The sequence below is a fragment of the Panthera onca genome, chromosome A1 (genome assembly GCF_046562875.1).
Source record: "Panthera onca isolate mPanOnc1 chromosome A1, mPanOnc1 haplotype 2, whole genome shotgun sequence".
In the NCBI taxonomy this organism is placed as follows: Eukaryota; Metazoa; Chordata; class Mammalia; order Carnivora; family Felidae; genus Panthera; species Panthera onca.
This window is the reverse complement of record NC_138339.1, coordinates 49120893-49144363: the sequence shown is the minus strand read 5'-3', so window position 1 is coordinate 49144363 and position 23471 is coordinate 49120893. Positions and strand designations below refer to the sequence as shown.

At 45.2% G+C, this 23471-nt stretch overlaps 1 protein-coding gene across 1 annotated transcript in view; it reads left to right on the top strand.

The window, feature by feature from the left end:
* Positions 1 to 23471, top strand: part of ADAM19 (ADAM metallopeptidase domain 19) — an 82849-nt gene that overhangs the window by 39446 nt on the left and 19932 nt on the right. Inside the window, exons 5-11 of the mRNA XM_060634847.3 lie at positions 574 to 650; positions 9609 to 9801; positions 10560 to 10625; positions 15153 to 15224; positions 18830 to 18996; positions 21378 to 21462; positions 22588 to 22727. Coding sequence (XP_060490830.1) covers positions 574 to 650; positions 9609 to 9801; positions 10560 to 10625; positions 15153 to 15224; positions 18830 to 18996; positions 21378 to 21462; positions 22588 to 22727 — 800 coding nt within the window. The remainder of the gene's footprint in view (positions 1 to 573; positions 651 to 9608; positions 9802 to 10559; positions 10626 to 15152; positions 15225 to 18829; positions 18997 to 21377; positions 21463 to 22587; positions 22728 to 23471) is intronic.

Sequence of the window (23471 nt, the reverse complement as noted above, 5' to 3'; positions counted from 1 at the left end):
TGCTTGGCTTATAGCTGCATCTCTCTAATCTCTGCCACTGTCTTCCAATGGCCTCTTCTCTGTCTGTCTGTCTGTCTGTCTCTCTGTGTCCTCTCCTCTTTTTCTAATAAAGAAAAATGATAAAGTCCAGTGTGACTTCATCTTAATTTAATGACATCTATAAAGACCCCATTCCAAATAAGATCACACTCAGGTTCTGGGTGGACACACATTTCAACTCTGCGGGGCAGCCACAGAGGTGACCCCAGCCAGTGTTTCCTGTGGTCACATGTCCTGGAAAGAGCTCTGAACTAGACCTGAAGTCCTGGCTTCTCTGACTAGCAGGGAAACCTTTGGAAAATCTTTTTGCTTCTCTGAATCTCAGCTGCTTCATCTGTTCAGTCGGGATGATGACATCTGCCCTGTCCCACCTCCCAGGACTATTATGAGGATCAAATAAAATTGTGGCTTGGAAAGCTCTTTGCAGAGTGTAAGTTAAGATCTATATAATCATCCCTGACCTTCACGAGACATTAACATCGCCATGCTCATCAGTGTCCTTTGGCCTGACCACCCCCCTTTTCTCCTTGCTAGGACCACTGCTTTTACCATGGGACAGTGAGGAAGGCAGAACAGTCCAGTGTCACACTCAGCACCTGCCGGGGAATAAGGTAAGAGGCCCTGACAGTGCTGGCGGAGCACCTGGCACTCTCTCTAGAAATGTGGTAGGGCTGGCCCTGGGCAGGGTCCTTGAGAAGCTGTCCGTTGAGAGTGTATGCCAGCCAGTTCTAAGAAGGGCTGAGCTTGGGAGAGAAGAGGGGAATCCTTGATGATCCACATTTTCACTTGGATTGAGCTCTCTCTTTCTTGAGGAACTTGAATTTATTATTATTTAGGGATGGTGAAGCCAACAGGCCAGGAGATGACTGCCATTGAAAAAATAGTTTATTGTACTCAAGATCCCAAGAGGAGGGGCACACCACATAGGGAAGCATACGGGTCAGTCAGGGGGCAGGGTGTGGGAGATGGGAGGATGTGGGCAAGAGTCTTTACTGTGGTTTCTACAGGAAGAAACAGGCAAAGCAGGGTAAGTATGTTTAGCATTGGCTACTTGGAATAATTCAGTGGGATCTGAGGCACAGGGGCTCTTCCCAGTTGTCTGGAACCTGGCCCTGGGGTGACCAGGGTAGGGGGACAGGGGCCCAGAGGGTGAGAGCCTGAATTTGAAACTTGTTTACCATCCTGGGAATGGGCCGATCCTGAGAAGGGCAAGTCCTCAGCTGTCAAAGAATCAGAATATGGAAAATAAAAGACAGGGTTCATACACTTGAAATGAGTGTGAGCACTTATTCCCACTTCTCCTTTGCTCTTCTCTGGTAGAAGTACTTGTAGGCGGTAAGAAAGGAAATGGAAGAGGAGAGGAGAAGAGAAAGGGAAAGCAAGGTCATTTTCAAGAAGGTCCAACTAGGTCCTTGTAAAGGTCCACTGGAAAGAGAATGGCTCTTCATTCTCTGAGCCAGACTCCCTGGGTTTGAGCCAGGAGCAGTTGACCAGCTGGGTGACCCTGGGCCTCAGTGGTCTCCTGTGTAACATGTGGATAAGGGGGAAATGTCCCTAGTGTCACAAGGATTGAATGTGTTAATAGATCTCTAACGTTCAGAACTGGCTGGCATAAAGTAGCACTCAACAGCCTCTTGGCCCCTTGCTTCCTAGGTGCCCCGTTAGAGGGGCGATATTGACACCACCTGGGAGCCTCTTCAAAATGCAGTATCTCAGGTCCCACCCAGAACAAGTGGATCACAATCTACATTTTACCAAGATCCCCAGGGGATTCGTGTTCACATTACAGTTTGTACCTGAGAATACATGTTTCATAAATACTTGTTTCTCTCCTCCAGCCTATGCTAGTGCTTTGCATATAGCAGGATCTACACATGTATGTTGAAGTAATAAATATCATTCATTTAGACTCTTCCCACTCTCTCCTTCTTTTTGGAAAAGAGATGAGGATCTGAAAAACCTGTATTCTAATTGCCAATACTACGGGTTTTACAATTGGGTTTTAATTGCCTATACTACGTGGCACCTATACCCAATGTGTTGATGAATTGGCACTATGGGGGAAAAAGGGGGCAAAAAAGCCCTGAGTTGTAGTATCTGCCAATATGCTGGTAGAACTACTCCCACCATAACCAATTTAAAGCTATGAACGTGACGTTACTGAAGGCAGCTTTGGGAGGTATGCACACGATGGGCTCCCATGAATTAGTAGGAGGTGTTTCCACTGTGTACCCTTCCTCTCTGTTGGTCAGTTCATTCAGTGACTGTTTCTTTCATTCAAATTAATATCGGGTGCCTACTCTAAGCCCATGTCCTACACAGGTAGAGGAAAGACAGACATTGAAAAGTAATTTTCTGGGCCCTCAGTTTCCTAATCTGTAAAATGGGCGTTGATGATAGGCATGGTAGACCATGTTAAGTGCTATGTTAGCTCTATAGCACTCTACAGACATACGGGATTATTATCATTTTATAACAGGGAAGCCATGCTAACTAAGACTTAACCCAGGCTCACATGCAAGTGCAAGGCCCCTCATGCTGCAGATCCCATGTGTTTGTTTATAAATTGGACCATGTCTCCTCTGTAAGGCCTCGTGTTGAGTCTGCCGGAGGGAATTAGGCAGGAAACAAGCTTTGGCTGGGAGACCATAACTGTGGCTCCAGATCCCCTGCTCAGATGACCTGGTTGAGCCAAACCAACTGGTCTCCCAGTGGTGTTTACAGGCCCAGCCACCACCACCTGCAGTCTGCAAGTAAACAATGTGTCTCCCAAGAAGGAAGAAAGGGAACATGCAGGTGTGACTTGCTTCTCTCTTCCTCTGTCTCCATGGTCTGGAGCAGTGGGAACTTGGCTTGGACTCTTGCAAATCATTCCCGCAGCCGTGCTGACAGGGGGAAACCGGGTGAGCCGTCCATGTGTTTCTATTTTGCATGCTTCCCTCTGGTGCAGTCCACCCATCTGACTTTTCCAGCCTTCTCACTACGCACCTTAAGAACTTATGGGTGTCTGTGGGCCCGGCTGACCTCAGAGCCAGAGACGCATGCCAGATGTCTCGATTCAGACTCTAGAGAAGGAGAGGCTGCAGCAGCCTTCTAACCCACGTAACCCCCAAGTCACTCCCCAGGCTCATAAAACGATGCTGCCATGGAAAAAATCTCCATCGTGATTGTGCTTCCCTCCCGGGAACATGCCCCTCGTGATTGGAGAAAATAGGTAGGACTTATACCAAATGGAACCTTCAGGCTGATAATAGAAATACAGAGGAGTTCACCTGAGTTTCCAGATTGTTGCTGGGCCCCCTCGTCTCTCCAAAACAGTACTTCGGGTGACTTTAATTGAAGCAGTAATACATGATCATAGTAAAAACAAATTCGAATAGTACAAAAGAGGGTATAATGAAGGACAGGTTTCTTTTTCACCCAGGATTTTCAGGTTCCTCCCTCCCCAGAGGCAGCCATTGTTACCAGTTATCTTATTTATCCTTTTAGAAATACTTTTTTCAAAAAAAGAACATTGATATGTAATATAGTGTTTTGTAATCCCATTTGGGCCACTGACACCTTTGAGAATCACGTGGCAGCTGTGGATACTCATAAAATACACAAGTGAAATACCATTTCACTAGGGATGCTGGGTGTCCATGCCCCCGAAGCCTGTCTCTGATCAACGACTCATCCTCTAGATGTCTACCTGACTTTTCACATGTACAAATGCTTTGCAAAGTAACACAGTATAAATGTGAGGAGGGATGATTATTTGTGAAGAAATCTAGAGAGTACTGAGATGAAGTGATCATGAGTGAGTCTGTGGGTTCTGGGAGATACACTGTGTGTGTATGTGTGTGTGTGTGTGTGTGTCCCTAGCTCACTGTCATCAAGAGAGGTATTGATTGCAAAAAAACATTTTTTTAAGTTTATTTATTTATTTTGAGAGTGAAAGCGAGGGGTGCAGAGAGCGAGGGAGAGTCTTAAGCAGGCTCCGTGTGGGGCTCGATCACACCAATTGTGAGATCACGACCAGAGCCAAGATCAGGAGTTGGACACTCAATCGACTGAGTCACCCAGGCACCCCAAAACAATTTTTTTCCTCAGTGGTAAGTTGTTTCTTTTTAAAGAAAATGCTTATTAAAAATTATTATTGTACAACTAGTGTGTTAAACATTCAAACAATCCAGAAGTATCAAGTTAAAAGAATTGCAAGTTCTGTATCCTGTTCCACGGTTCCATCCAATTGCATCTCCATGTATAATCACTGTTGGGGGTGTACATAAATGCAAGGCACACCCGTGTGCATACCTGGTGTTTCTTAATCCAAATGAGGTTACCCATGTGCATAACATTCTGTAATTGTTTTCCAACTTAACATTATATCTTAGACACATATAGATCTACCTCATTCTTTGCATGGCTGCATAGTGTCTTATGTACGTGTGTCTGGCAAGTTCATATACAGAGAAGGATATACAATAAATCATCTGTGGTTTTTATTTGATGCTTCACTCCTACAGTGGCTCTGTCCTCAAAACTCTGGGGCCCCCACTGACTGTGGTTATACCTTACTCCTGCCCAGGACTCAAGTCTGTGAGAGAGGCCAGGGAGAAAGAATATGAGATTAAAAGTGAATGCAAGATTATGTGTGCATGATGGCCTGGAAGGAGCTCAGAACTTAGAGTCAAGGAACCTGTGTTTGAGACCTACCTCCATGCCTCCTGGCTGTGTGATCTCAAGCTTTCCCCTCCCCAAATCATTTTCTCCTTGGCTTTACCTTGGCTGGGCTGGCACCTCCCATGGGCCTTACTCAGTTTTACAGACGTTGCTCATGGTGCAAGGGCTGCGGGTGGGCGGTGGGGGTGGGGGCTGGTGTCAGGATCCCACTGGGGAGTGAGGAGCCTGTTGATCACAAGACTGGGCTCTTCCCCCTGGCTTTAGCTACTGACCTTGACAAGTTCCTTCTTCTCTGGGCTTTGGTTCCTCTCATCTGAAAAAGGAAGGTAGATCAGATTACGCAAAGGGCTCTTCCGTGTTGGAAGTTCTGTGTTGCAGAGAGAGTGGACAGTCTCAGGGAGCTGGGCACCTGGGGCAGGAGGAGGTGGCTCATAAGTACATGGCAGTCCATCCTTGTCTTCGCTTTGCCAAGGAGTGGCATGGCCTTTCCCTTTTGAATATCTGGCCTTCCTTCTGAAGAACAGACAATAAATGCTACCTGTGTATCAGGCACAGAGTAAGTCTTCACAGGGCAGTACCGTTCAGTCATGACAGGTGTAGGTTCCGGACTCAAGCCATTCCTGTTTTAAAACCTGACAACTCGGGGGACCTGGGTGACTCAGTCAGTTAAGTGTCCAACTTTGGCTCAGGTCATGATCTCACGGTTTGTGAGTTCAAGCTCTGCATTGGGCTCTCTGCTGTCAGCACGGAGTCTGCTTCAGATCCTCTGTCTCCCTCTCTGTCTGCCCTTCCCCCACTATCTTTCTCTCTTGATCTCTCTCTCTCAAAAATAAATAAACATTAAAAAATATTTTTTAAAAACCTGACAACTCACTTTAATTCTCTAGTGTCAGTTTTCTCGCTTATAAAATGGGAATAATCATGACATCATTGGTGGATTTACATTAGGTGATGAGTGCAAGCTCCTTGAGAGCAGGGACTCTCTGATCATGTTGCATCCTCAGCACCTAAAACAGCTCCTGGCACATAGTAGGTTCAATATACCTGCGTTGAAGGGCTACCGAATGGCTGCCTATTCGTTCAGTCAATTATCCCAGCCACAGTGTGAGCCAGCCAGCATTATTGACTTAGCATAATGCTAGTAGACAGCAGAGCCAGAATTCAAATCCAGATGTGTCTCCCTCCTGAGCCCACACTCTCCACTTGTGCCTTGCCACCCTATCCCGGAGGGCGCACGTCACCTATATGCCTTCTGCCTCCTGTGCTGCCTTTGATGTTCCCAGTAACTTTTTCTCCTTGGACGGAGACTGGGGAAGGGAAGAGGGAAAGCAGGGTAACAGGGTGGTTACCTCTTAGAGCAGCTCTGGATGTAAGGACATGGGATGTGTCCCCTTGGGTTTAGCTCCGAATGGACACGTTCCCAGGAAGCAGTTTGTGCCTGGTTCCTTCAAGGGTGCATTTGGGTAAGTCCTGTGGTTGTTCAGGAGTTAAACATGAATCGTTCGCTGCTGCCTGCCTGTTCTGCCCTGCCTGGGTTCCTCTGTATAATTTCATTTATATCAAGCTCCTAACAATGAGAAATAGGCTGGAGAATGGAATGGAGGATAGCGTGTGAGGTCCCAGCCACCCAGCCTCCTGGGCCCCCCTCCCGTGCCCTCTGGCTAAGCTCTGCTAGTGCTTACATTTAGCAAATTAGATCAACTGAGGCTCCTGGAAAGATAAATGACCCATAGGTGCTCAGGGGAGAGCAGCTAGCAGGATTTGAGGGTGGTGATAGGGGAGGCCCCAGAAACTAGAGTCTCAGAACCCACCCCCCCGCCCCCACCATCTTCAAAGCTGGTGCTCACTATAAAGTGCTTGGGCTTGTGCCAGCTTCTCCTCCAAACCAGGCAGTCTGGGAGGATTGCAACCGTGCCACAGGGTGAGTTACCAAGGAACACAGTAGGGAGGAGGGGAGGGAAGTGGCCTGGAGTCTTACTGCTGGAAGGACCTTTGGTGTCCTTCTGAGCCTGTGTTTCTCAAAGTGTAATCTGCTCACTCCCTGAAGCAGAATCGCCTGGGGCTTTGTGAAAAGACAGGCTCCTGCCCCCAAGCCTGGGCTGCGGGCCAAACTTCCTGAGTGTAACTGCACAGGGAATTACCGGGGGACTTGTTTACAGTGCAGAAGCTCTGGCCTACAGAATCTGAGTCTCCTCCATCTGTATTTTTAATACACTCTGTAGAATATTCTAGTAGATAGCTCTGAGAGCTCTGATCCTTGAGGTCTCTGACCCATAGGTTTGGAACTTGCTGATGGAGGCAGACGATGGAGGCAGACGGCATAGAGGTTAACGGCATGGGGTCCAGAGTCTGCCAGACCTGGCTATCTAACTTCCCTGGGACTCAGTTTCCTCATCTATAAAATGGGACTCATGATGGTACCTTATAACACTGATGAAATGAAAGTGATGATTGTATGCACAATGCCTGGCATATGGTTAACTCTCAAAAAATGGCATCTAAAAATGAAAACTAGACTAAATGCCTCCTTTGTCTTCTTATCTCCCAGCAGACTGATATCTTACTTCAGACAGGCCAAGCACACCTCAGGGAGAGTTTCTGGTGCCTGTTACTTAACTGGGAATATCTTTCTGATCCACTCTACAGGGCTGTTGTGACAGAGGCAGTGTGAGATTATGGTTAAGGTTGTGGGAACCAGACTGCTTAGGTTCTTACTACCTGTGTGACTTTGGGTCAGTTTATTATCCTCACCTAGCCTTAGTTTCTTATTTGTACAAGAGGGATAACATTGTAAAGATCAGAAATGTTGGTGTGAATAATAAAATACTCAGCACAGTGCCTGGACTATAGCAAAGCCTCTATATAGCCACCATGATTATTATTATTCACCATGCACCAATCTTTGACTTGATCTCTGTTCTATTTGGCCCAGAGGCTTGTTCAAATGATGCCTGGTCAACTACACTGGAACTTTCACTGGTTCCTGTGTGGAACTTTCCACTCACTGGGTATTATCTTCATAGCCACAAACTGATGCACACAAAACCATCATCTGATTTGCGGTCAAGCCCTCTGTTTCCAATGTTTGGAGCCATTGGGAGAAACTGAGGTGACGGGAGGGGCCTTGGTCAGTTGAGATGAGAAGAAAGCTTGGGAACAGGATGCCCGCAGTGGCTCTGCCCTCTGCCCTTTCCTGTCTGGACTCAAGAGCGGATGTGACCCTTGCTCTTCACCCCACTCCCACCCCCAGCTGTTCAGGGGGCACCTTGGGTGTCCTGCTGTGGGGCTGGTCCAGGATTGCTGCGTCAGCCTGGGTGAGGCCGACGGGAAGTCATCAGGCTCCCTGGCACCGGAGTGAGGTCAGCCAGGGATGGATTCCAGGAAGGCTGCTGCTGATCAGAGGCTGGCTCTATCTCTCCCACAAGCATCGCGGGCTCTTCCCAAAGGGCAAAACCTGGGCAGGGCTTTGATGGGGTGGAGGCGGAGGTGGAAGCCAGGACAGCCAGAGAGAGGTCCTGCCAGTTTGGAGTGGCAAAGACTGACTTGGAGATACTTTAGCTTTTGAACATTCTGGAGAGAGGAGGGCCTGAGGTTTTGGAGCTCGTGAAATGCTGCTGATGCCTCAGGACCTCTTGCTGAGCTTCTTCCTCCCCCAGAGTCCTGACGGAGTGCATTCTCTTGCTATAGTAGTCATCTCACTGCATCAAGGATGGCAAATACCTGCTATGTGGGCCTCTACTCACCCTTCCATTGATTATTTGTGATAGTGATTGATAATAAGTCATGGCACTCTTTCTCCCCTTGTGGAGATAAAGCTCTCAGAAGCCTCATTGATGTAGCAGTCCCAGGCAGCTGTGTCTAATCCATCAGTGTTAGGAGCGATGAAATCTTTTTGCGCTCTCTGTTATATACTCTAGTGATTTATTCCCATGTTTAGAATCTAAGCTCCGTGGGGGCAAGCACTTTGTCTGTCTTGTTCACTTTTCCATCCTCATCAACTAGTCTGATGCCTGGCACATAGCAGGAGCTCAGGAAATACTTGTGGAATGAATGACTGCCCTCCAGTGAGCTGTGAATTACTCAAGGACAGGGATTATATCCAAATCACATCTAGTACAGATTAAGGATTCATTGAGTGAAAGAATATAATGAATGAACACATGTCCTTATTCTGAGTTCAATCGTTGTTTCTCTAACCAAGAGAAAAGAGTAATCACATGTCCTTGGTTGTGGACATCACTTCACTAAAGAGTGGCTTTGTTGTGGCTAGTAGGAATGCCATTGGTAATGCCTCTAGCTTTGGTTTCTGTACACAAAAATTTAATCCATTTAATCATCTGGAGTCCTGTTAAATTAGTAAATTATTTGCATTTACACATGGGGAAACTGAGGCTTGGAGTGATTTTATTTTTTTAAGAGGTTTGTTGAAGTCCATCTGACAGCTTAATGTTGGTGCTGAGACCAGAACTTGGGCCTCCTCACCCCTAGACCAGTGTTTCTTTTCCGGTCACCATACCATTTTTTTCTGAGTCTATAAAGTTTTGACTTTTGATTTGTCATATGCCATGTTTGAGTTTGGGAGGCTTTTGGGAATCCTGGTCTCACCATCCTTTCTATTATTAACTGTCCCAGGTGAGCCTTTTTGGAATCTTTGAGCTTTTTCATAATAAGCTTTTAAAACCTGAAATTGTGTGCCACCTTTCATATGCATGTGCATTTCTCTGGAGAGGAAGTCTAAGTTTGCATCAGATTCTCACCAGAAGTCATTATGCATGACCCATAATAAGGTTAAAAACCAACGATCAAAACCAACATGTCATTTTGCATATGGGGAAACAGGCCTGAGCAAGAGACTTTTCCAGACCATAATCTTTGACCAGAGATTCTATTTCTCCCATTGACAGAGGACTGATTATGGTGAGAAGTAACCTCAGCTACATCATCGAGCCCCTTCCTGGCAGTGAGGGCCACCACCTCATTTACAGATCTGAACATCTCAAGCTGCCCCTGGGGAACTGTGGGTTTGAGCACTACAAGTCCACCACCAGGGACTGGGTCCTTGAGTTTACGAACCAGACCAAGAAAAGACCTCGCAGGGTGAGTCTCAGTGCAAGAGTCAACCTGGGGGTAGGCTTGTCCCCTCTGAGGATCCTTACTTTGGATCCAGGGGTATTTCTAAATTAAAAGAGATGGCCAAGAAGGAGGAAATTACCTTTCTTTTATAGTCTAAGTTATTATCTTGTTCACTGCTGTGAGATACTCTTGTATTGGATGGGATGAATTGGATGGGAAAAACACTATGACATTTAAAATACCCTGAGATGCTGATTTCAGAAACTTTAAAATGTGAGAAAAGAATTTATGCCTCCCTTTTTGGAATAGCCACTTAACCATATGCACAAAATGCTTGTATTTATGTATACTGAAAATAGAGCTATGTGGTTTAAATGCTTTTTGGGAACTTGACTTGCAGCATGTTCCCTCACAGTATGTTGGCCTATGTACTAGCAAGCCCAGCTCATTACTTTTTGAATATAAAGGACTGGACTGATAGTCTCAGAGCAGCCCCAATGATAACCAAGATGGCAGGCAGAAGGTGTAGTGAGAGTAATGGCGACTGCAGCCAGAATGGCTCTAGTGCCAGGTGTAAAGTTAGTAACCAGCACTGCTTATTAACTAGCACTATTTCTTAGTAGTTTTTTTTTTCAATATATGAGATTTATTGTCAAATTGGTTTCCATACAACACCAAGTGCTCATCCCAAAAGGTGCCCTCCTCAATATCTTAGTAGTTTTTCAAAATGAGGAAACGCTCATCATTTCTACAGCTCTGATCTGCATATATCTCTTTCTTAGATGAAAAGGGAAGATTTACACTCCATGAAGTACGTGGAACTTTACCTTGTGGCTGATTATGCAGAGGTAAGGGGGAGACAGGGGTTTTTGTTTTTGTTTTTGTTTTTTTTACAGAAAAGCACTCTTTTGATAGCTTCCATTCCAGGCTTCAAACTACTTTGGGGGAAATGCTGAAACATTGATCTTTCCCCAGTTTGTCATGTGATTTTGGCCTTAAATCTGACCAACGGCTGTTTTCGCTATTTTGAACAGTTGGGGGGCTGGGGGGAAACAAGGAAAAATCTCTTCTGGCTCCATACATTAATCAGATAGAAAATCAGGCAACTAGTGTTATTTAGATAAACATTTCTTAAACTGAGTCTGAAGATCTTTAGGTTTTGGTGCTTAATCTTAGGGAGTCCATAAATTCTCTATAGAAATTAAAAAAAAAATTTTTTTTTTTGCAAAGACAAAAAGTGTATTTGCAATCATCTGATTGAATATAATTTTCCAGCCCATGTGTGGGTCCGTTTTTGTAATCGTGTTCGTGCCAAATGAGAACCATGGTTCTCAAAGCATCAGCAGCATCTGGGAACTTGTGAGGTGCTAATTCTTGGGCCCCACCCCAGACCTGCTGAGTCCTAATCTATGGGACTGGGGTCCAGGAATCCAATGTTTTAACAAGCCCCCTGGGTGACTCTGTACACAGGCAAGTTTGAGAACTACTGACCTAAGGAAAAGCTGTCTGCCTAATTCTATATTTCTCAAATCATGCCAGGTTTTCATGAGCCTTGGCTTCTAAGATTTGGTGAACACTTGTCTCTCTCACTCTTTCATTTCATTTGTTCATCAGCGATATCATGATTTTCTCTTATATGTCAAGCACAGTGCTTGGCCCCAGGAGATTAAGACAGACCTGCCCCTGACATCAGAGTTTATGGTAGGAGCACAAGAACTCTATAGTTTCAAGTGTGGTAACTGCCAGGATCGGTCTTTATAGTGGATCAGAGCCAAGATAATGAGAAGTGCCCCATGGTGTGGGAATTGGGGTAAGCTCCCACGTGGTGATGTTGAAGCTGACACCTGAAGAGTGGTTTTCAGGTTTTAGAACCCATATTTGCCTAAATTCGTCATATTTCACCCCCAGTTCTCAGTTCATGTAGTGACTCACCCACAACTAAGCACATCTGGGTATGGAAAGGCACGACGAGCTGAGTACTCCCCATGTTCTAACACTGCCGCCTTGCCTGGGGATCCCCCAGAGCTCTGTCTGTCTCATTCCCCATCCAGATGGTACAGTTACCAGCTCCCCGGAAAGAACTCATCCCAAGGTGGCTTTACCTAGTCCATAATCCCAGAGCACAGATTGTGGAGCAGTGCAGGTTATGGGAAGAACACTAGGCTTCGGGCCTGAAGAGCCACCTTCAAGAGTATTAGTGGCAGGAGCAGGTGGCCTTGCACTGCCTTAAAGGACAAGGAGTTGTTAATGGGGCAGACAAGTGGAGGTGAAGGGCATTCCAGGCCAAGGGGACATCATGTTCTGCTTTGAGAAGAATTTAGCTTTGTAACTGATGTCAGTATTGGTTTCTCCAGCAGCCTTTCCTTTTTTTTTTTTTTTTTTTTTTTTCTTTTCTTTTTGTTTTCCTTTCCAAAGACTGGTGTATGTGTAGGGTAGGAGAGCAGTGTGGGGAGAAAAATCTAAAGCTGATTTAAAAACCGAGGCTCCGCCGTCACGGGGAGAGGTAACAGATGCTGGCCCCTGCCCAGCAGGACTGCCTTATAGTGAGAGGGCTGCTGGAAAAGAGCTGAGTTCCTCTGACTCCAGGACATTTTTCCATTTAAGCTTTTATTAGATGATCTGAGATCATCTAATACAGTGGTCTTGAAACTTTTTTTTTTTTAGCCACAGAATCTTTTGTTCAGATGAAAGCTCCTGGTACCCTGCTGCTCTAATGTAAAGGTGGGGTGATCCTCCCCTCTGGCCCTGCACTCGCCACAGTGGAATCTTGCTTCAGGGTTCTAAAACCTACTAGGTGCGAAACTCTGGAAGCTGAAGAAGTGGGGGTGGGGTAGGTATTGGGTGGGCACCTTTAGTCTCTTGACCTTCAGGGTCACAGCAAACCCCCAAGAGGGAAAGTGGCTCCCAAGGTGCATCTAGGACTGGGGTGTGGTCTAGAGCCATCTTCCTGTTCCAGAGTAGAGAGCCTCCAGCACCAGCCTCATAGGCATTGATGATAGGCGGTGATTCGTGCAGCCTGTGGATCGGGAATATGCTCATTTCTCAGCGTCCTGGGCTTTGAATGATTCACTGGAGTGGGACGTAATCAGCCAGGCTGGGTTCACAGCCTCACAAACCCCCCGCCTCCCCACACCACTCCTTCCTGACTCCCTTTTCAAGTGATCTCTCACCCTCTGCAGGCAGAAATGTATCCCTGACAATTAATTAATCTGAGAGGTTGGGAAGACAAGGCAGGGCAGGGCTGCCTTATCTGTGATTTACAACCTGATGCTGAGACAGGCCAGGCTCCTTCTCTGGGCTCTGAACTCAGTGCAGGGAGCAGAGCCGCAGAGAGAGAGAGTTGTTGCAGTAAAAATGACCAGGCAGCTGCTCACTCCCTGGCCCTAGGTGGGAGGGCCTGGGGTGGTTCTCTGTTTATTCAGTCCTCAAGTGAAATGGGAAATCTAGGCGGGGAAAGTGCAAGATAGGATGTTGCAAGATGATGCAGGATAGTTGTAAAAACAGGCATGCAAAGTGCTTTCATATTCTGGTCAGAATGTGGGGTAGTTGGGAAAGACCAAGTGATGATCCTGTTTTACTTCCTGTGTCACCCTAGAAAGTATTGAGATATTTCTTTCTTTAGATCAGGGGTCCGCAAATTATAGCCTATTGCCAAAACCAGCCCACCACATATTTTTGTAAATAGAGTTCTACTGGAGCAAATGCTCCCTGCTGTGTGTATTGTCCATGGCTGCTTTTGAACTGCAGTGGCACAGTGGAGTAGTTGAGATGACACAGTGTGTCTGCAAAGCCTCAAATATTTACAATCTGGCCATTTGCAAAAAGTTTGCTACTCCTGCTTGAGACTTTTAGACAACATGGTACATTACTTAAACTACCGTGGTAACATCAGGCAGCTGTTTGAAGATAGGATTAATATATTTGAATATTAATATATGTGAAAAACAATGAAATCTGATGTTCAAATAAATATTCGGTAAATGCTACAACACTTTCTCTGCAGGAAGACCAATTTAGAAATGGGAAGACTCCATAAAGAGAAACTTCAGGATTCACAAGTCATAGGTCCAAGTCATGGGGCTTTGCATTAAATTTATCTCTGTAGAAGGCAACGGTGAGGTGAGATGATTGACTGTTCTGATGAGTAACAGTCCTAAGGAAGCCCAGGAAAGTCCAAAAGCAGTGGGAGAATAAGAAATGGTGGGTTTCTCCCCTGTATCATGGCTGGGACACACGCCCGTGCCAAGAAATACCCCAGAGTGTTTTATCTGGCTGTTCTTTGTGTTTTTTGCTTGGATATTTTTGCAGGATGGGGTGGAGGAAGGATGTGAAGGGTTGGAATTGAAGTAACGTATATAAGTGTGTATATAAGATAAATCACATAGGTTTTTATACAACAATAGCAGTGTACAGGACATGCCCATAATTTGCAAATTTAGGTTGCAATTGTAGCAAATTTTATCTTTACACTGTGAAGCTTTCCTTCATCATTGCAGCTGAAAGAGATCTATCCCATTCAGGCAGGAATGATAAATGCGAGGCTACACACTGAAATGTCTCCCTCCTGGTACCCATGGCAGACATTTATAATCGAGCACAGCACTCTTTCCTACTGAACCCCATGCAGTCTCAGAATTTTTGTAGAAAGGCACTGCCATCAGTCTGAGTGGCATGCCAGATGAAACCTGTTTTCCAAGGGCTTATAGTCCTGGTTGCCAGCACCCATGTGTGTCGTTCATGTGGCCTCATGCAGTATTTATGTACCCATTTTAATTGTGTACTCCTTAAATACAGAATCTGCCATTGTTGTTATTTCTGGCTCTCTTTCTGTTTTAATTTAAGGTCCTCTAGACCAGTACCAGGATCTCACACACTGTGTCCTACCTCATCCCAAACACAATACCTTGTCATCAAAGACATTCAGCAGCTATTTGATCAGTGTTGATTGATCACATGTAGGGAGCCCTCATGAGATCCCTGTGATGGTGGCTTCATGTTGGGGTGATGACCAAAGCAAGGATCAGATTGGTCCTACTTCTAAGCCCCAATGAGAGTTTGCAGGAGACCTGGTAATTTGGAGGACAGAAGAACAGATTTGATTTCAAGGGCTGGAGGAAGATAATTCAGTTCACTACACAACTATTACATGCCTACTGTGTGCCTGGCACTGAACTGATAGTTGGGGATACCAAGATGAATGTGACCCAGGTTCTACCATCCCTGAGCTGAAACTGTATGTAGGGGCAGGGAGGAGGAAGTCATATAAAAATAACTGCTCATAGAAGACTGGAGAAAATAAAAGCTAATTGAAAGACAAGAAATGGGGCACAGGAAGGGGTCCTGGGGTCTCACCTAGCTCTGCTTATTCCATTTAGTTTCAGAAGAATCGCCGAGACCAGGATGCCACCAAACACAAGCTCATGGAGATCGCCAATTACGTTGATAAGGTGAGACCAGGTGTGTACTTTGTGGGAAAGGTGCCAGCACCTTAGAGGTGCTGCAGGGTAGGAGATCACACGGCCCCTGAGCTGCCTCGTGGATTGGTCACCCAGCCAGTTTCTGAGAGGCAATAGCAATGGTATAGAGGCTCAGGGTGGTCATGACAAAGCCCTCAACTATGTGACCTTAGCCAGGTAACTTACCTTCTTTGGTTTGCAGTTTTGTTTTGTTATGTTTTTAATTTGCAAAGTAGAGGGCGTGGCTTAAACCAATGGCCTGCAATTATTTTTGTTTTTCTGGTGGAATCCTTCTTTTAAATGAAATCTTAGGACGATGTCTAATATAAAAGACGAAAACAGACTGCTCTAAACCAAAGCAAGGGTGAGGATCTGAAGTGATGTCCTCTCGATTCTTCCCCTCACCCCTGCAATGGTTGCTGGGTAACCTAGTTTAAGACTGCTTTAAGGTTCAAAAAAAAAAAAAAAAAAAAAAAGACTGCTTTAAGGTTCAAAAAAAAAAAAAAAAGACTGCTTTAAGGTTCAAAAAAAAAAAAAAAAAAAAAAAGACTGCTTTAAGGTTCTCTGAGGTTCCTTCCAGGTATAAAGCCCAGAAATTTTCTGACTTAGGGGAGAATTGAGGTAGGTCAGCATGGGAAAAGTACAGGGCCTTAAAAGTTGAGTGGGTTGTTTTGGGCAAGCTGTATAGTCTCCATCTGTAAAATGATTCTAAAATTATTTGTCTCTTAGAAAGTCTTTGTGAATGGTTAACTTTCCTTGATCAGGCCCTTTTAAACATGTCCTTAGGAAATACCCAAATTCTTGAATTTTCCTAGAGCAGTCTGGTCGGGGACTTGGAAATACTTTATGTGAAACTGCAAACTGCAGTGGAAAAGATAAACCTCTTGATAGGCTAGTAGTAAATAGTTTTTAAAAGTAGATTTTAATATGTTTGAGGTCACAGGTCTCTCGAGAATCTGAAAACATTTATTGTATGGTTTCAGGGCACTCATAGCACTTCTGAAGCTTAATTCTGAGCCTGTTAGAGATTCATGGATCCCAAGTCTACAGGGGAAATTATTATTACTATTTTTTTGCCCACTAATAGATAAAGAAGATAACTTAAATTTTTTTTATGGATTTTCAAGCAAATTTGCTAGTGTTCTGAAGTCATCAGGTGAGAGGGTCTGGGGTCTGTGTTTTTGTTTTGGCCTAGATGGCTCCAAAAACACTGGTCAGTGACAGGTGAAAGTCAAACATCAGCATTTCCTGGAAGGAAGGACTCCAGGGACACAGTTCAGTCCTCTTTCTAGCTCTTAATTCACTCAACAATAACATTCAAGTGATTCTACATCCCAAACACTCAACATCTGGGAAAACAAGAAAAGCTTGTTTCCTGGGGGGGATACCAAGGAGGCAGATCCTGCTGTCACTCACATGACATCTATTGTTCTGGAGACTCAGCAGGTGGGAGGCCTGGCTGGATCTCCCCTTCATGGACTCCAGCTGGTCTGGGTGGTAGAACCAGGGTTGCAGATGAAAAGTGGAAGAGAGGGGACACCAAGCCCCAGCCCTTACTCAAAGCCCCTAGCCTTGCTAGCTGGTCCCTTCCGTTGAGCACTCTTGGTTTTCTCCTCAGCAGCTGACTTTAGTCACTCCAACTGGGGTGAGGGAAGGCAAACCTACTTCTCTGAGGCTTGCTGACCCAGCTACTTGAACTGAACTGTTGTTGAACTAAAACTGGAATGAATCACACTAATTTGCTGAATCATGAACCCAGTCCAAAATGTTTTTTCCTTAACTGTGAAAAAGCCAAGTTTAAGTCCTTAAAAGCTCCCTCACGAAGCAAGTTCAAATTGGAATCCAAACCCTTTGTTTTCTGTAATGATCAACCTGGCACAAAACTGGAAAATCAAAATTTCCTTTGAAATCTACTGATATTTCACTGAATCTGGAGCCCATCTTACAGCACAACTTCCGGCGGGGGGCAAGATGATTCTCTGGATGTGTTAATATGCCAGCACTTAACCAGTGAGGGTCTTGAGTGACTCTGAGACCTGATCTGATAACCTGGGCCTTAATCCTGGCTCCACCGTCCTCCCTCTGAGACTTTGGGCAAGTTACTGACTTTTTCTAAGCTTCTGTGCTTGGTACATAGAATGTGCTTGATAAACATTGGTGTTAGGATTGTTTTTAGTTGCTGCAGCCCCCACGGGTTTTGGATTAAGATAGTATCTTCTGTTCATGTGATCCGGGTTTACATGCATTGTTTTTATTTTTTTCAAAGTTACTGCCTCAAGTGATCTCTAGGGTAGGCCAAAGAATCCCTTGAACATACGCCTTCCAGTAGTGCTTAGCTTTAAAGAAAACCCTCTTCCTGTTTACGTACGTGAGATGAAAGACACTGTGTCACAAAGGTAAGGTGTAGCTCTAATCTGAAGGATCCTGAGAGTCAGGTCTCATTTATAGACTCTCAGGCTCTTTGGGTTGGTCAGAACTCTGAAGGTTATCTGGACTTTTGCGGACCAATGCTGGCAACCTGTTTGTGGTATTGTTGACAAAGCCTGAACACCTCCAGTGATGGGAAAGGAAACTTTTGAGAATAAGCGTTCTCTCTCTACTTGTATATCATTTATACCCATTCACTTCCAAAAGGAGTGGGAGACATCACACAATAATCCATATACAATTTGGCATATCCATACAGCGAAATACTATTTAGCAATTTAAAAGAATGATAAACTGATACAGGCCATGAGATGGATGAATCTCAAAAACATGCTAAGCGAAAGAAGCCGCAGACACAAAAGACCACATATTCTGTAATTCTGTTTATAGGAAATGTCTAGAAAAGGTAGATCTATAGAGACAGAAAATAGGTTTGTGATTGTTTGGTTCTGAGGGTGAAAATGGGAAATTACTATAAATAGGCATGAGGGGCCTTATTGGTATGATGAAAATACTCTCAAATTGGATTATGGTGATCACTTTACTTCTTGGTAAATAAACTAAAAATATTGAGCTGTATACCCCCAAATGGGTGGATTTGATGGTATTTAAATTATACCTCTGCATACAAGAGGAATTTGGTATGAGAGAACTTTCTAGACACATATAAAACAGGTAAGTACCATGTAAGGAATTGGGGGAGATGACTCCCAGGCAGCTGGACCATAGGTGATTATTTACAGACAATGGCAGAGCTTAGCTCTGAGCTTACTCGTGACTAACTTCATTTAAAAGCTTTTTTCCTATTTTAAAATGAAAGGGGTCTTACGTGTTTTACCTACTGGATGAGCCCCACTGTAGGACTGAGTGAAACAGCGCTGATCCTATCTGTGCGTGAAAGCCCTGTACATGTTTGAAAGCAAGTCTGTGTCCTGTCCTGTCTCTAAGCTAAGTCACCCCAGCTCTGCCACCAGAATGTTGTGCATTGTGCTCGGGATCTCACTAATCCCTCCTGAAAAAATGTGAATAGCCACACCTGTTGCCTCCCTGTCCTTAGAGGAATGTGCAGAAGAGGAATCTGGTATCTGAGTGCTTAGGCTAGGAAGGGGCTTATAAATCTCAGGTGGTGCTGACGGAGGAGGCTGTGGCTTTTCTGTGTGTGTTTTCAGTTTTACCGATCCTTGAACATCCGGATTGCCCTTGTGGGCTTGGAAGTATGGACTCATGGGAATATGTGTGAAGTTTCGGAGAACCCCTACTCTACTCTCTGGTCATTTCTCAGTTGGAGGCGCAAGCTGCTCGCCCAGAAGAACCACGACAATGCACAGTTAATCACGTGAGTAGCCCTTTTCCATATAGGTTGCCTCAGCCCCGGCTGCACCCCCCTGCCTGCGGGGTGTGTGTGTGTGTGTGTGTGTGTGTGTGTGTATATGCTGTCTGCCCTCCCCCTCCCCCCAGTGCTGAGTACTGGGAGTACTGGCCATTTTGCGTCTCTGGTCCAAATAATTACTTATTTCTCAGACCTGTGCTCTGCCCCCAGCACACCCAGCAAAATATTAAAACCCTGAGAGGCATAACAACCCCAAGAAGTGTTTACAATCTAGATGAAAAAAATTAGATTTACACATATTCAGTTGAACATCAGAACCGATTGGGAGTGTATTTGGGAGGTGACTGACTCTCATTGGCTGCTCTCAAACAGATTTTCTAAGAGGCTCACTGTGGTCTTCTTGGTGCTTTGTTTTAGTATGCATACTAATCTCCCAAAGCAGTAGCAGGAGGGAGCCTTCCTTAGGTCGTCCTACACTTTGTTCCCAGTGGCCCAGGGCTGACAGCCTGAACTCATGCAAGTGGCAGACAGTGCAGGAGCTGTGCGATTGGTGGGAGGGAGACATTGGGGTGGGGTGGGGGAGTTGTGTCAGAATATCTTCAATCCCCGAAAGAATAGACACTGTACAGGGGTCGTGGTGATACCTGATGTCCCCCTGGGGGTGATTATACGGTATTTTTAGTGTTGGCATCCAAAGGTATTCTGACACCATTATAACAAAAGGCACATACATAATAAAACTATTTTCCTTTCGTTCCCTAAAAAATCTCTCTGAATCAACAATCATTTAAACATTTGTTCACTCTTAAAAAGAAATGGAGAAATAACTACCAAAAATCTGGACTCTGATTATTCACAATGATACATTCACCTAGGAAGTTTTTGGGTTTTGCCTGAATTTTGGAAGCCTGATGTCCTGCTTTGGGAAAGATCTTGAATCCAGTAGGACTTCCTTAGAGCTGTCTAAGTTTATAAAATAACCTGTGGGGCTTCATATAAATTTGCATGTATTTTATGTATTCTTTTCTTATAATCTTTATTTTTAATTTTTTAAGTTTATTTATTTATTGTAAGAGAGAGACAGAAAGAGGGAGAGAGAGAGGGAGACAGAGGATTCAAAGCAGGCTTTTCTCTGACAGCAGAGAGCCCAATGTGGGGCTTGAACTCACAAACAGTGAGGTCATGACCTGAGCTGAAATGGGATGCTCGACTGACTGAGCCACCGAGGCACCCCTCTTTAATTTTGTTTAATGTGTATTTATTTTGAGAGAGAGAGTGGCGGGAGGGGTAGAGAGAGGGAGAGAATCCCAAGCAGGCTTCATGCTGTCAGCTCAAAGTCCAAGTTGGGGCTTGATCCCACAAACCATGGGATCATGACCTGAGCCAAGACCAAGAGTGGGATGCTCAACCAACTGAGCCACCCAGGCGCCCCTATTTTATGTATTCTTTTGCAGATTGTTTCTCTGAAGAAGAATTTGGCTTCAATACAGCAGACAGTTATTAAGTACACCCTATGTGTCAGATTCTATGCTAAGTTCTGGTGACCCCAAAATAAATAAGGCCATCTTGGCTCTCAAAGATATCATGGTCTAGATGAGAAGACAAACATGACAATATGAAAGTACCACGTAATGAATTTCTCTGTAGACCTTTAAATAAATTACATATTTATAGCATGCATGAGAATACCAGTGTTTTATTCATCCCTTCTCCCCTGCCCTGGATGGATACAGCTGAGAGAGGGATGTATTGAACTGGGGGAATGTAGCTGGCTGTTGGAAGATTAGGATCACAAATTGCAAAACAAAGGCAGAAACAGCTCATCTTTGCACCCAGCTGCACTTTGTGAGGCTCCTGATGGGACACATCTGTTTCCTTGGCTCGAAGTGATGTGGAAATGAAGCATCAGCCCCCACAGCTGCTGCCCAATCCCCCCACCCTACCCCCATATGCATACCACAGAGCCGGGGATATGGCACAGGACCCTGGCAGCTGGCGGAAGTGGTCATGAGTCACTTCAGCATCAGAACCTGTGCCACTCTTCCCTCAACCCCTCCCTCTGACCTTTTCCTCTGCAGCAGGAATGGGATGCAGCTTTACAAGACCTGCCCATTTCCTTCCAGGGAATGGGCATATTTGTGGGAAAAAGGGACCTTTTGCTCTTTCCACTTCTCTGGAGCAGTAAGAGAATAGGTGAGAGGAAGCAAGAGGTGTGGTGACCTGGAAGTTGTCCAGTTGGCTTAGAATACCAGGATCTCTCTCCTTGGGAGTGATCTGGAGATGTCAGCAGGGCCAAGGAACAACCGTGATGGCCACCTGCTCCTGGGCACAGTGGAACAGCCCTCTCAACTCCCATCTGAATGGCCTTCTCTTGTTCCCTCGTCCAGGGGTATGTCCTTCCATGGCACCACCATTGGGCTGGCCCCCCTCATGGCCATGTGCTCCGTGTACCAGTCTGGAGGAGTCAACATGGTGAGTTGATCAGCCAATATATTGATGCTGCAGAAGGCAGAAAACTGCCTCATAGGATAGGAGGTCATCTTGTGAAAAAAAATTTATATTTATTATTTCAGGAAAAACAGTTGATCAAGTAGGGAAGTTACTTAAAATTTTTTTAAAATGTTTTATTTATTTTTGAGAGAAAGAGAGAGACAAACTATGAGCAGGGGAGGGGGAGAGAGAGACACACAGAATCCGAAGCAGGCTCCAGGCTCCGAGCTGTCAGCATAGAGCCTGACACGGGACTCAAACTCATGAACTGTGAGATCATGACCTGAGCTAAAGTCGGACGCTTAAGTGACTGAGCCACCTAGGTGCCCCTAGTAAGGCAATTGTTTAAAATGAAGTCATTAAGTTCTAAGAGATGGAGGTACCCAAGGATGAATTTTCATTTACTTATTTTTTTTAGTCAATTTTTTATTAGAGTGAGAGTGGGGTGTGAGTGGTGGAAGGGAACAGAAGGAGAGAGAGAACCCCAAGCAGGCTCCACACTGTCAGCAGAGCCTGCATGAGACTTGATCTCACAACCCTGAGATCATAACCTCAGGTGAAATCAAGGGTCAGATGTTTAACCAACTGAGCCACCCTTGTGCCCCTGAATTTTCGTTTATTATACTTTATCCCCAATTTTCAAACTCAAGAAAAAACTGTAAGTGATTATGTTACATCCGGTGATGTCACTAGATCCCTCATGTGTTCCAAACCAGGGGCTGGAGAATAGTAAGATAATGGAGATAAATATTATTTATCCTAGGTCTTGTGTTTTTATGCCTGTCATTATGAAACAAGAGCTTGTCTCAAAGTCCTGGTTAGGAAATTACTGCCTTCTTTTGAAATTCCCTCTGGCTTTGTGGGACTGTTTTGAATATTCATTTCTAACCTGTGGGGAGTTTGTCCACCCATCTGTTTGTCCACCCCTTTATCCATCCCGTATTTATACACAGATGTAGCATGACAGTTAAAAGCACAGGCTTTCATAACCAAGCTTGTATGTGCTGATCGTGGCATCAGTGGAGAGCTTTGAGGCCCGGCTAAGAAAAGACAGGAATAGGGAGTAAGGAGAGCTGTCTTCTTGACCTGAACTCTCCCCTTGGGCAGGACCACTCTGAGAATGCCATTGGCGTGGCTGCCACCATGGCCCACGAGATGGGCCACAACTTCGGCATGAGCCATGATTCTGCGGATTGCTGCTCGGCCAGCGCAGCTGATGGCGGGTGCATCATGGCAGCTGCCACTGGGTGAGTCAAGCAGCAAGGTGAGGAGAGCAAGAGCGTGTGAGGATGGTACAACACAAGTGTTCCTCCCAGTTGGCCCTAAGAGCCTCTGTTATACCTCTTGTGGGGGCCTTGGAGAGAAGTGCGGTTGACAACAAAGACCTTGGAAGAGAACCAGGAAAGTAAATGTGTGCGAGGAGCACTAGGTCTGTAGCAGGCGATTTGGTGCTGGTGAAACCCTAGACAGACTTCATTTCTGTCTTAGGGTCTTTAGCTGTAAAATTGGCTCGACCACATGTGTCTTTTTCACTTCATGAATTTTTGAAGAGGACCCATTTTGAACAGCCCCAAAACTTAAGTCCCTCTGTCCCAAGGGAATTTGGGCAGTGGTGACTGAAAGTTCTGAGGTAGCCTCCACAACAAGAGAAAGGAAGGGGAGCATCCATGCCCACATAATGACTCCTCAGGGAATTTACAGACTGCATGTACCATGAGGAAGAAGAACAAGCCAGCTCTGTCTCCCTGTATTTTACAGTGAAGGATTTTTTTAACCCAAGCCTTTGAGAGAGAATTCTGGTAGCAGCCACAACTCTTAGTCACAACTCTTAATATTTAGTATCTGGGCTCATACGGTGGAGAGCACTGGGTTCTTCTAAGACCTGAGTCACTCTTTGGAAGGCATCATGATGGGAGTTTGTGCTCTCTGTACCCCAAACCATTAGAGCCTGCTTGTGCTTCTTAGAGAACGGTGTTCCAGTGTCTCCAAGA